At 40.0% G+C, this 13,911-nt stretch overlaps 1 protein-coding gene across 1 annotated transcript; it reads left to right on the forward strand.

Annotated features, from left to right (window-relative positions):
• Positions 1 to 234: 234 nt before the first annotated feature.
• Positions 235 to 5,542, forward strand: LOC146960591 (histone-lysine N-methyltransferase set-1-like; the record flags this gene model as incomplete). Its single annotated transcript, XM_085772248.1, has 6 exons — positions 235 to 287; positions 685 to 779; positions 1,391 to 1,565; positions 1,755 to 1,947; positions 4,340 to 4,441; positions 5,441 to 5,542. Coding segments are annotated over exons 1-6 (720 nt in total), but the record flags the coding sequence as incomplete, so codon positions are not given.
• Between the last annotated feature and the right edge of the window lie 8,369 nt (positions 5,543 to 13,911).

The following is a 13,911-nucleotide window of genomic DNA, read 5'->3' on the forward strand; positions in this document are numbered from 1 at the left end:
AGGCCGGGTTAGCCGGGCTGGGGTGTGTGCATGTGGGGGTGAAAGTCCAGTGGAGTTGGATCAGAGCGCAGCGTTTACGGAGGGATCACGCTGAGCAGCTTACTTTTCTCTCTCTCTCTCTCTGAGCATCTTCACCTGACGGAATCAGCTGTTGATGTTGCTGCTGTTGTTGTTGTTATTGCTGCATTCGCCTCGTCAGGAGGAAACCGGACCGGGGCTTCAGGTTTTGTTGACATGAACACAAAGCTGGCTCGAGCCGCCTCATCTCGTCTCCCGCACGAGACACGGTGATAAAAGAATGATAGCAAACTACAGGTACTGCGGATTTCTCAGGTCCCCCACCTGTTTGATTCAGAGGATGATGAATGAACGGGCTATATGTGGGGAAAAAAAATCTCCACTTGAAGCGGCAGCTTTATATCACGTACTGGGCCGATTTTATATCAGGCTTTTATTTTATTAGACTACATAAACTGCAAACTGTCTCAGTGGCTGCTTAGTTTAGTCTGACCTGCTGTTGCTGGTAGTATTTTGCAGCTGGTCTTGAACTAGTCTGAACATGCACAATATTAACTTATCTCTGATCATTTTGTGCAGATGTATTTTTTTTGTCTGTCAACAATAGCTTACTGAACAATTCTCTTATGGTGAATGTGGAGTAACGATTAAAAAATGTTTTCCCAGGGCCATCATGTCCAGGAGAAGAAGGATCAGGCCTGCAGATGATGCAAAAACACATATCCTGTCTGGCACTGACAAGCCTGGCCTTTTAGCAAGACATGGCCTATCAACAGTGACAAAGGTAAGTGGCAGTAGTTTCCTTGACACAACTTATGCATTTCAAAAGCAAACCCATAAAGTGCATACAAAGGACAGTTTAGGGTTCAGGTTATACATATGTGGCTTTTTTGCTTTTGACAGAGAATTTCAATCAGACAGACTGATAGAAATTAGTGTGATATTTTACAGTCCAGGCAAGACAGTGTGCTTTGTTAAAATATTCTACTGAAGTGTCCTGTGAAGTAAACATTAAACATTCGCCGGCCGGCTCTAGATACTTTGAGACATTGCCTGAATTGTTGTTTACCAAGTTGAAAAACCACAACCTGAACTTCTATATCTGAACGTCTCTGAGCTTACCCAACTGTGTAACGGCTCTGACCGGAAGTGACATTTCCTTGGTTGCCAACTCAGTGTAGGTTATATGTGACTGACTGTGATATTCACTGTACTTGCATATCAATGCATACAATAGGGACCTCTTTTAAGAAACTAAAATAACTCTTATTGCTGTCGCCATCAAACTGGGGAAGTGCTGAGCATTGTCTGCAGGCACATTGACTACACAGCACACAAACCCACTTCACAACAAACTGTAACATGCCTTTACTTTATTATATTCTTGTAGGAAGAGGAGTGTTTGCCACGAACCCCATTGAACCAGGGGACTTTGTCTTGGAGTACAGGGGAAAACTCCTCACACAGGAAGAATGCCAGTCACGATGTTACTCGGACATTGAAAGCACATTCCTCTTTGACTTTGAGTGGCAGAACTGTCACTTTTGGTAAGCATGTAAAGATAGATGTTTTGTATAGATGTATAGCCGCTAGATAAATGAACCCTAGAACAAACTTTTAATAGATGATGAATGAACTAAAGTGCAAATACTCTTGGAAAATTCATTAAAACATATTTCTTCCAATGAAACTATTTAAGATTAAAACACTACTATGATCTTTCTTATACTTTTCAGCCTTGATGCATCTGAAGAAGATGAATCTCTTGGAAGATTAGTCAATGACAGTCACAAAAATCCAAACTGTGTCATGAAAAAAATCATAGTTAACAACAAGCCACATTTGTGCCTATTCGCGATGAAGAAAATAGAAATAGGATCTGAAATTGAGTACAACTATGGTGATTCAAAATGGCCATGGCGCAGCAAGGTGAGTTGGTTGGATTAAGCATGGAGCTTTTTTTTTAAATATTTAAGTGTAAAAAATGTGTGTATTTCTCCGATATTAATCATGTTTTCAGTATTATTCTGAGTATATAAGGAAATGCATGTGATGTTTGACCTGTGTGATGTAATTTAACATCACTAATTGTTAAATTGAATTTCAGGTGGCGGACCCTCAGACTCCTGCAGCAGCAGTAGAGACAGAGACCTGTCCTGTAACCCAGATGTTCCACGAGGAATCAAAGCCAGATGAGACTAACACAAAGGTAAAAAATACATTGTAGACAGTCATCACAACTACTCTGTGGTGACTAGCATGTGATGCTGTTCTGTCACAAAAATTGGCCAGATGTGAGTGATTCAGGTTCACGTACTGTGCTGAATGTGGCGCTGTGTCCCTCACTGCCTAGCAAGCTGCATGCACAGACCAGAAGACTTGATTCACGTTCAGTAACCGTACTGCTAAACTTATCACATCTGTGTAGCATCATGTTAAGTGAATGTACTGTGCACACAAGACTCATGTTCACCATGTAGTAATATTTGCTGGTTCTCCCACAAATGTCTGTGTACTGATATGTGGACGCACCGTCCCTCTTTTTTTTTTTTAAAGACATATTTAAGTGTCAAAAATGAAAAAGAGACTCTCCACACACTTAGATCGATGCAGTTTCACTTTATTAAAAGCTAAGCTTTCGGTCTCACATGACCTTCATCAGAGCATACACTGAGACAATGGGCAGGCAGGTAGAAAAAGACACACACTCCTAATTTCATCAGTGATACACCTGTGTGCACCCTGGTGGTGGAAGCTCCACCTCTTGGGAAATGTAGTTCTGGGGCATACAAATGGCAGCCATCTCATAGGGTCAAAGCACAGGGTGAAGCACAGTCAATTTGTTACTTTGAACAATCAAAGAGAAACACAAATACAATCATGAAACATCTCCTAATTAAATAACACACTCAAAACAGGAAAAATTGGCTCTGGGAGGTGTTGACCTTCATCAACAGAGATACCCAAATAGAAAAGAAGAGAGAAAACCAGTACATTAAATTGAATGAAGAGCTATGAATGGGTATCAGGCAAAAAACCATCATAAACCATAGTCTCTATATTCTAAATGAATGTCTAGGATTATAACAAAACATGCATATCGAAATCCTCATTCAGGCCCATTGGTTGAAGTGTGTCTAGAGTATCTATCAGAATAGCTCCCGTTGGCATAATCTTCTGTCAACATCTCCTCCTATTGACAATACAATGTACTCAATGCCCTGAAATTGCAGAGAGGAGATAGGATGTAAGAATTCACTAATGTGGCGAGCTACAGGGTAGTTCACATCATTGCGTCTGATGGAGCTCTTGTGCTCGCTGATCCTCTGTTTTAGACTGCGTGTAGTTTTACCTATGTAGGTCTTATCACAGGGGCATTTTAATAAATAGATCACAAAAGTTTTCCTGTAAGAGGCTTTATCACATGCTGTACAGAAAATGTGATCTATTTATTAAAATGCCCATTGCACATTGTATTATCAAGAGGAGGAGATGTGGACAGAAGATTATGCCAACGGGAGCTATTCTGATAGATACTCTAGACACACTTCAACCAATGGGCCTGAATGAGGATTTCGATATGCATGTTTTGTTATAATCCTAGACATTCATTTAGAATATAGAGACTATGGTTTATGATGGTTTTTTGCCTGATACCCATTCATAGCTCTTCATTCAATTTAATGTACTGGTTTTCTCTCTTCTTTTCTATTTGGGTATCTCTGTTGATGAAGGTCAACACCTCCCAGAGCCAATTTTTCCTGTTTTGAGTGTGTTATTTAATCAGGAGATGTTTCATGATTGTATTTGTGTTTCTCTTTGATTGTTCAAAGTAACAAATTGACTGTGCTTCACCCTGTGCTTTGACCCTATGAGATGGCTGCCATTTGTATGCCCCAGAACTACATTTCCCAAGAGGTGGAGCTTCCACCACCAGGGTGCACGCAGGTGTATCACTGATGAAATTAGGAGTGTGTGTCTTTTTCTACCTGCCTGCCCATTGTCTCAGTGTATGCTCTGATGAAGGTCATGTGAGACCGAAAGCTTAGCTTTTAATAAAGTGAAACTGCATCGATCTAAGTGTGTGGAGAGTCTCTTTTTCATTTTTGACATTGTTTATGTCTCCAGCACCTTAGCTAAGAACCAGCCGGGTGAAGCGGCAGCCCTCTTTTTGCAGACATATTTAAGTGTAAAAAATGTTCGTATTTCTCCAATATTAATCATGTTTCCAGTATTATTCTGAGTGTATCTAAGGAAATGCATGTGATGTTTGATATGTGTGATGTGGTTTAACATGACTAATTGTTTAATTGAATTTTAGGTGGCCGACCCTCAGACTCCTGCAGCAGCAGTAGAGACAGAGACCTGTCCTGTAACCCAGATGTTCCACGAGGAATCAAAGCCAGATGAGACTAACACACAGGTAAAAAATACACTGTAGACAGTCATTACAACTAATCTGTGGTGACTAGCATGTGATGCTGTTCTGTCACCAAAATGGGCCAATGTCCACTTTGCTTTGATGCAGTCATTATTACTTGTTAGGTGGTATGATAACAGCCAGCTAATGTCACACATTTCAAGTCATGTCCTTGTGGGGTCATTTCATGTCACAAACACTCTTGATGGGCGAGGGGAACTTAACACACTTGTATGTTTCTAGTCTCACCCATATGGGGCCCCTCCGTTTGGTTCTCACTGTTGGTGTTTTTATGTTCCTGTGACAACACCTGGCATTATCTTAAGTTTGATTTTAACAGTCATAATTGTACACTGTGTGAGCTGTTGCGTGTCTTAAAGTTATATTTCAAATGTGAGGCACTGCAAATCTTTGTAATGGCTCATAAGAGTTGCTGATACCTCAGAAAAACGATGCTGTAGTCAGAAAGACTAAGCCAAAATGGGCCATCAATGTTCATATTGCTTTAAAGTAGTCGTTATTACTCATTGGATGGTATGATAACAGCCAGCTAATGTCACACATTTCAAGTCATGTCCTTGTGGGGTCATTTCATGTCACAAACACTCTTGATGGGCGAGAGGAACTTAACACACTTGTATGTTTCTAGTCTCACCCATATGGGGCCCCTCCGTTTGGTTCTCACTGTTGGTGTTTTTATGTTCCTGTGACAACAACTGGCATTATCTTAAGTTTGATTTTAACAGTCATAATTGTACACTGTGTGAGCTCTTGCGTGTTTTAAAGTGATATTTCAAATGTGAGGCACTGCAAATCTTTGTAATGGCTCATAAGAGTTGCTGATATCTCAGAAAAACGATGCTGTGACCTCAGTCTTATAGTTCTGTGCTGTTTGAGAATCTGTTTTACTTTTAGGTAACATTGTTAGCTGTGAATGTCTCCACATACAGCTATGACTTCATTCAGCTCTAAGTGTCTTCTTGTCTGGCATCTAAATTTCAGGTGGTGGACCCTCAGACTCCTGCAGCAGCAGTAGAGACAGAGACCTGTCCTGTAACCCAGATGTTCCACGAGGAATCAAAGCCAGATGAGACTAACACACAGGTAAAAAAAAAAGACATTGTAGACAGTCATCACAACTAATCTGTGGTGACTAGCATGTGATGCTGTTCTGTCACCAAAATGGGCCAATGTCCACTTTGCTTTGATGCAGTCATTATTACTTGTTAGGTGCAGGTCATACACGCTGTCTGTGTATGTTTGTAGGTCTGATCTTCCACCATGAACTGAACTGCGCTGCAACGATCACCTACTTCTTTTAGGCCTACCTAACAGTCTATGGCTCTAGTCTGGCGAAGTTCAGCATCACATCACTGGACTTTCAAAGTAAACGTGATGCCAGCTGTAAATGAGTTAAATAGTGGAACAGCTGCACTTTTACAGCCGATTTTAGGATGAAACTCTAGACATAACCTAAGCATAAATTACCATGGTGATCTAGCCAGGGTAAAGGATCATGAGGCAAGATTTATGAAAAAATAGAAATGCATTTTAAGTTTTCTAATAATAATGGGACATGAAGCATTCAAAACCAAAAAGAATGAGCCATCTAGCATATCTCTCTGTTGCCTTGAACAGGCTGTGTGCTGCAAAATGCGCTGCAATTCTGGGTCCAAATTTCGTCAAAGACGTCAAATTACACTGCATGCATGACACGTCCTCGACGGCTTGGCTTTCCACCGCTTGCTACCAGCGGCTGTGGGTGGATGTCTTGCAGCGAATACTACTTGGTTATATGAGCAGCGAGTAGAGAAATAACATCACTTTCTTACATTTTAATATTTTTTCATACGTACTGTGGTCCATGAATGCACCATTCTCCAGTAATTACAGAATGAATGTGAAGCTCAGGGTTGAATCATGAACTTAATGATGGATCGATTATCTGTTTATCAGTTCAGGGAGTCCTGTAATGTGCTATGCAGTCAGGGCTCCTGCTATGAAATTGTCAGTTTAATCAAAATGTAATCTTTTTCTGCCTTCTTAGGTAAAAAAGCTGCTGTAAAACGTTGGACACCCGAGGAAATTTCTGCTGTAGAAAAACACCTGAAGAGGTTTTTGGTGAGGCAAGAAGTTCCAGGTAAAGCCGACTGTGAGCGCTGCATTTCTGCAGAACCTAAAGCGCTGCAACAAAGAGACTGGAAAGCAGTCAAATATTTCCTCAAAAATAGAATAACTGCCATGAGAAGAAAATTAGAATGAAAGCAGTGGACTGATCAGAAGTATGGACACCTCCGTTTCCCTCTCTGTCTGTCTTCTATGGAGGAGTCTTCATACAAGCCCAATTCAAAACAGAGTTGTACAGTAATATCAACTCATGTCACATAAATATGACTTGTCAGCCTGTTTACAAAGTCTTGGCTAAATCACTCAAAATGAAAAATTCAATTCAATGAAAAATTGATTCATTAGTTTTATTGTAAGTTGGCTGACTTTCCTTTTCTTTTGGCATAAGTTTAATGCCAACACTTCTTTGTTCAAAGCGGAAATAGGCTGTAAGTTGAAGTAGCTGCTGTGGTTCTAGCAGTTGACAACACATTAAACAAATACATGCTTTACCTCAGTTATACTGTTGTCAGATAAAAGTTGATATTCCTAATGCAAATTATGTTGCAAATTAAACATTTCCAGTAAGGGATTAGGTAACCAACTATTCACCTTAAGGGATAGTTCACCCAAAATTCAAATTGCACTCATCTACTCACTCTCATGTCCACTAAGAGATGGGAGAAGTTTCAGAGTTATCCGTGGCTTCTCTGAGTTACAGGGGGTCTCGGTGTAGCAGTGCATGTCCATCCAAATACCTCCATGTTACTCGTATGTAATGTCCGTCTTATTGAAGCCCCAAAATGAGATTTTTTCTAGTCTATATTTCAAGCTTGTTTGTAGTGGAAGTTCCCAGCACTTCCTGGTCTGTCCAAATCTTTCGAGATGTGCGCATAATTTGCACTGATGTCGGTTCACGAGATTTGGACGGACCAGGAAGAGAAGTGCTGGGAGCTTCCACTACAAACGAGCTTGAAATATAGACCTATTAATTTTTTTACATAATTTTTTTAACGGAATTTCTCGTTTCAGGGTTTCAATACAAGACGGACATTACATATGAGCTGTATGGAGGTATTTGGATGTTTTTTCGTGTGTCTTTTTGTTATGAAAAAAGTGGGATCCATTTGCAATTGTTATATGGACATACACTGCTGCACTGAGACCACCTTTAACTCAGAGAAGCCACAGATAACTCTGACATTTCTGCCAGCCCTTAGTTGACATGAGGGTGAGCAGATAATGAGTGCAATTTGAATTTTGGGTGAACTATCCCTTTAAAATAGCAGCTGTAAAATGATTGGGTATACCCAATGGTATACTGACTGTACCGACAGACTGGCAACTTCAGCCATTGCACAGAGCTGCCATGGTTAACATGAAGCCAGCTAGATACTGTAGCTACATGACAAAGATCCAAATTGCTAGTACAGTCAGGATTATTCAATTAGATTCAAAATTGTGATTCAAGTGAATGGGTTTTAACATAAGTTTATAAACTTATGTTAAAACTATAGTTTCCAAATAACACACTATAAGTTATCTTTAATGTAGTACACTGTGTGTCATGTACTCGCATTATCAACGTGTAATATGTAGTCTGTTCACTGACATGTTTTGATAAATAAATACATGGGCCTTCAGGATATCTTCTTGTTGTTTGTTTATTTGCATTGTAATGCACGGTGAATCAGCACTGATTTGATTTCACAATTTTGCCAAAATAAGACATAGACAATTATGCTAGTGTAGTGGGTCTGGAATAGCCACATATAGTGATGTTAACAGACACCCCCTCTTTTTCATTTTAACGTGAACTTTTAACACCAGTACCATTAAACACCATTTAACACCATTTAACACCATAAACATTACTGAGAGTTGTTGTTTATCAAGACTTTTCTGGAAGTAACTGGTACGGTATTTACTGTGTTCTGTATTCTGAAATGTGAATATTACGAGCATGTGCAGAGAATAAACCTGCTGAGCAGCAGTAGCATGAGCTAACAACAGTCATGTTTGTGTTTGGATCCACAGTTGTTAGCCACACCGTAGCTCAGCCGCTCAGTGCCCGCCGCCTGAGTGGCTCATGCTGCCGGACCAGAGACCCCTAGCTCTGGCGCCGGTAACACTATTCAGCTAACTTTATGCAACGTGAAGAGTGCTTACAGTTAACTCCAGGGTGGAATAAAAAGAAGAAAAAAAAACAGTGTTGACTCAAAATTAGATCTTGGGTTCATTCATTTTAAATGGTCAATTGCTGGTTCTGAGGATCATTATTTGATTATCATGCTACTACCCTGTCTTCCTATTGATGATCTTTTGTCAAGATGATAGCAGATAGACTAGTTAATGAGCTAACAAGGCATGTGGATTTGCAGGTGTAAAGGATAAAGTGATGGAATGAAGGAAGTAGTGAACTCAACCAAAGTCCAGCGTGTGTCCTATTTGTGTCTAGCCTTCTCATATGTTTACATGTTTACATTTTCATATGTTTTTAATGATATTTATTGTTGGTGCAGGAAACATTTAACAGTGGTTAGCAAGTGGTCAATGGGCCCCAGATAGTAACCTAATACCCTGCAAAGATACAAAAACAAGAGAAGTGTGTGTGTGTAACACTGGACCTCACAAGTAGACGGAAGTTAGAAACGGACCCCACAAGTGACCAAAAAACTTTTTTGACAAAACTTTAGAATTTTGTTAAATTGAAGTGATTATTGTGATTGAGAATTTTTTTTTAGCTTACCTGATTTTTTACAGCATTGTAGAACCACTGGAAAGGGTGGACCCCATAAAGGAGCAAAAAGTTGGTGGACCTCCTGAAGGGCAAAAACCAGTATGTGTGTGTGTGTGTGTGTGTGTGTGTGTGTGTGTGTGTGTGTGTGTGTGTGTGTGTGTGTGTGTGTGTGTGTGTGTGTGCGCTGCAATAGATGAAGAATGCATCTCGTAGTTATTGTAAATAAAACTTTAGGCCCAAATTTAGAGTGTGGGAGCAAGCAAGAGAGAGAGAGTGAGAAAGACGGGTGTGTGAGCTCGAGAGAGAGACAGGTGGTATCAGTGTTCGAGCACTCAATGTGATGTTTCCATCCGAACAGTCTTGCCTATATTATAAGAAAACAAAGAAATGATGTGTAAAATCAGATGTTCAGCTTCAGTTTCAACTTCTGATATGTTACCTTAGTGATATTTCCCATTACATATGACAATTCTATGATTTGAAAATCATACCAGTCTGTTTGTGTTCACATGATTGTACACAGTGCATCTACTGTTTTGTAAACATGGTTGTAGTCCTAATATTTTTGAAATTTATCTGGACATACATAATGGTTGCGGTTGGAAATGTGCAAAGAGGAAGGGACACTTGGCCTTGACAGAGTTCTACATTCTTCAATTCAATTTTTACATGGCAGTTAGTGTGCTTATGTTGGTTAGCGCAGCCCTCAGTGACCAGACACATCAGCATACATGCATGACACTGTCAGGGGGTAGGAGATAGAAAACATCTCTACAAAACAGAAAATGCCTATTTTTTGTCATTCTTTTAACAGTAGATCTGTTTAAACATTGCAGAGTAATGCAACAGTCAGGAACAGCCACAGTGACCTGTTAAATGGCTGCACACCTCCAACCTCTAAGTAAGGTAGCAAACCTTATTGATTGTTGTTTATTAATGATTTTAGCTTGATGTTCTTTTCTAAAAAGTGTCCTTGAGTGGCTTGAAAGGAGCTTTTCAAGAAAATATTTTACTATTATTATTGTTATTTACTCTTTTCCCATCCCTTCTGATTAGCAAATGTTGCCAAATTCATGATTTAGCAAATTACTCCAAGACCATATTGTCAATCAACTATTCTTATTCTCACCACTAAATAACATTTGATTCCTATGACTATTGATGCCATTCTGTTGCTGCTGTTTGGGCCACACACTTTCAGTTTACAATTGTAACATCAAACTAATCATTTAAAAGGACACAAAAAACAACTGATGGGGCAGTGGAGAAGTAATGTAATCAGTGTCTCCCTGAACACTTTCATGTGTTTGAGTTATTGCACATTTATATACATTACCATTGAGAAGTCTCTCATAAATACGTTCCATGGCTTGGATGGAAGCTTTCACAATCTCATTCTCACTGTACCATGGACACAGCCACTCTGACACAAAGCCCCTTCCTTTTTTTTTTCCTAGGAAGAGGATGGGGTGCCTCTCCAAAAGTTCCCACTTGTGGAGCTGGAAGACACAAGACACAAAATCATGCAATTAATTGGATTACATAAATATACATATATATGCAGAAAAGTTGATGTTTTATGCATTGTTATTTTGACAGATCCACGATTCTTTAAAGGTTAGAGTTAAAGCAGAAGTCAGTGATCCGGTCGTTTTAGCTAATGCTGCCTTCAAGGCAGGCTTTTGAAACCGTAAGTTACAGCTTCAAGTCACAACTTACGACTTTGTAGCGTTCCAGGCAACCCGCAACTCCTGGTTTTCCGACCTGTTGCCTGTGAAAGTCACTATAACGGCCACTCGTAACTTCCGACCCGTGAACTCGTACCAGATCGAACTGGTATGACTTCACAGGTCAGAAAATCACGAGTTATGGGTTGCCTTGAACGCACCATAACTTCTTGTCAGCCGATGGATTTAGCAGCCCCCGCCCTCGTCAGACATCTATTGGTCCTCGTGCTACGTCACCACATTCAGGCGCATCACTTGGCTGCACACACAGCCCTTCATGCCGTTCTCTCTCCTTATTGGATAACACTTGTATCCCACAAGGAAAGTTTTCTCCTGGTTTACAGCAGAGCAGTGACTGACAGACCCGTGTTTTGGCCCAAACCCTCTATGTAAGTGATTGCTGACGGAAAATAGGACTATTTAGGACTTATATTAACAAAAACATTCTGCTGACTTACGCTATAAGTAGCTACTGCTACAAATGAACTGTTTCTGAATACAGTAGCAATGTCCGAAATGGCAAATGGCAGCTCCCTAGCTCTTTTTGAACTGCACGCAGACATAACAATGCAAAGATTTGTATGTGTCCCTGGATAGTAGTCTAAAGTCTGACCAAATATTATGCAACGCAACAAAGCAGTTTAAGAACGGTGCACAGGGGCGTTGCAGCAGTGTGAATGATCCTGTTGCATCTCGACTCATGCCGGCTCACGTTTTAAACCTGTTCAATTGCAGGTAGAGTGTGCAGACTGTCTCAAACTTTGTAACTGCACACCAAAGCAGCTCCCGTAGAAAAATATTTTTGCATAAATAAACATTATGTCTGCTTGAGCTACTGTGGTGTGCTTGATGTGACGTCACATAAACTAGTCTCAACTCTGTGCCACAGTGAACTGTACAGTTGCAAGGCTTTGTAAGGGCATTGAGTTGCAAGAGGGTGCACATAGTTGAAGTTGTTGTCTTGTGAATCTATGGTCTGAACTGGCCTTAAAGCAGCTATATAGTTTTTCAACCTTAAACAATGTGAATGTTTCTAAACTCAATGAAGTGGTAGAAAATTGTTAATAACAATGGTGCAGTCGCTACAGCCTGAGCGGGGTCGCATCAGCTGAAACTGCACTCTGTAACTTCCCTGCACAGGTCGGAAACCGTGGTGAGCTCCAGAGACTGAGCTCAAGCCCGGTCCCCCCTGCTCCTCTCAGTCACAGACCAGCGCCCTGTGCTGGGCTGCACGGCAAAGGTGGCAGCACCAGTAACAAATTCACATAATGTGCTTCTCTGGGAATGACACAGTAGCAGACAGATGCTCCTCTCAACCAGTGCCAGTGGCTACCGCGAATCCGACGTACGTGTCTCTCTTGTTCAGTGTACTCTGCCTCTTACACAATATTCTTGAATTGAACTGTCCACATAAAAGATTGTGGTCAGGTTTATGTTGATTTAGTTGAAAAATAAAATGCCCAAAAGAAAATATAAACCAGGGGGTGGAGTAGATGAAACTGACATGGAATAACAAACATTTAAAAGCATTTGAAAGAAAAACTTACCAGTAAATGTGATGAATCATATGTTTTATTTAAGCTGCAGTTTTTCTTCTGCCGCTCTTTCCACCCAGTTGTAATTTTTTCTTTTTTCTTTTGCAGCTTCTCTTTCAGGGGCTGCTTTGCACCACAGTGGTGGCAAGTCTTGCTTGCCACGCCAATTGTCTCCTCACACAACACACATTTTTTTTGAGTTGGCATCTGGAGAAGAAACATAAATTAATAATTGGAACACTGCAGGGAGTGTCATCAACCTTATAAAACTGGTCAACACAGCAACCCAATGTGCTGGTTTTCAATGCGTTTAGTAGGCTAATATTAAGGACCTGGTCCTCCCTATTCATTTTATGAACTCAATAAATTAAAAGTTGTGGTAGCCCTAAGAAACTGAGCTCTAGTGGACATAATAAATCAAATGTCAGAATAATCATATAACCAACCAATATGCAACAGATAGCCTACCATTATCTGAAAAGAATGCACACATAGTCACAAGAAGCTGAATGGTGTCAGATGTTGCAAAAACTCCTTTGATTCTCCATCAGATTTAAGCTATTGTGATTATGGAAAATCATTTATTAATTACTGTTGTTGTTTTGTTTTTAACATATGTGACTAAACGTGATGCCTAGACATCATCACAGAGGTTGATATTATGCACAGTCACAGTCAGTCTGTTTAACTACCATCTTTACCTCTCATAGGCCTGAAATTTTCCACCTTAATTTTTTACAGGCATGGTGCCGATTTAGATTCATGTAACAATAATTAGCTGCCTCTTCACTGCTGTCAATATAGCGATCAAGTCGACATTTATGCTCCAGCTTCACATAATCATCGCCAAAATAAATAAAACAATAATTAAGTGTCCATTTAAACATAATAATACGTTTGTAAAATAAATAACATGGTAGGCTATATTATAATATTGTGTCAGAAAATCGACAGTTATCTACTCCTCGTCCCTTACCGTCACACGCACCGTCGTCTATAAAACATTTGTCGAAAAATATTTCGTCTAATACGAGGGATTAACGCACACATTTATAGTTTTGCACACAGTTGTGTAGTTTCATGAAAAGTCACGGTGTCCGTGCTAACTATTAGCCGGACTCAGTCGGTAAACAAATTACTTAATTAAGTATAGGCTACTAATCTCAGTTGAAACATCATTAAAAAACAATAACAATGACAACCCGCAAGGACTAGTCGCACTCACAACATAGTCTTTTGTTATAAAATTAATTAATTAATAATTACTGACTACTTACCTTGGTTAGCTCATTAAGGTCGGCTACCAAATAAATCATCTGCTTTCGGTTCTGCTCGGTAAAAGTATCTGTCCGCATGTCACCGATA

The sequence above is a fragment of the Trachurus japonicus genome, unplaced genomic scaffold (genome assembly GCF_045865225.1).
Source record: "Trachurus japonicus isolate A0001 unplaced genomic scaffold, Traja_1.0 AP030204.1".
In the NCBI taxonomy this organism is placed as follows: domain Eukaryota; kingdom Metazoa; phylum Chordata; class Actinopteri; order Carangiformes; family Carangidae; genus Trachurus; species Trachurus japonicus.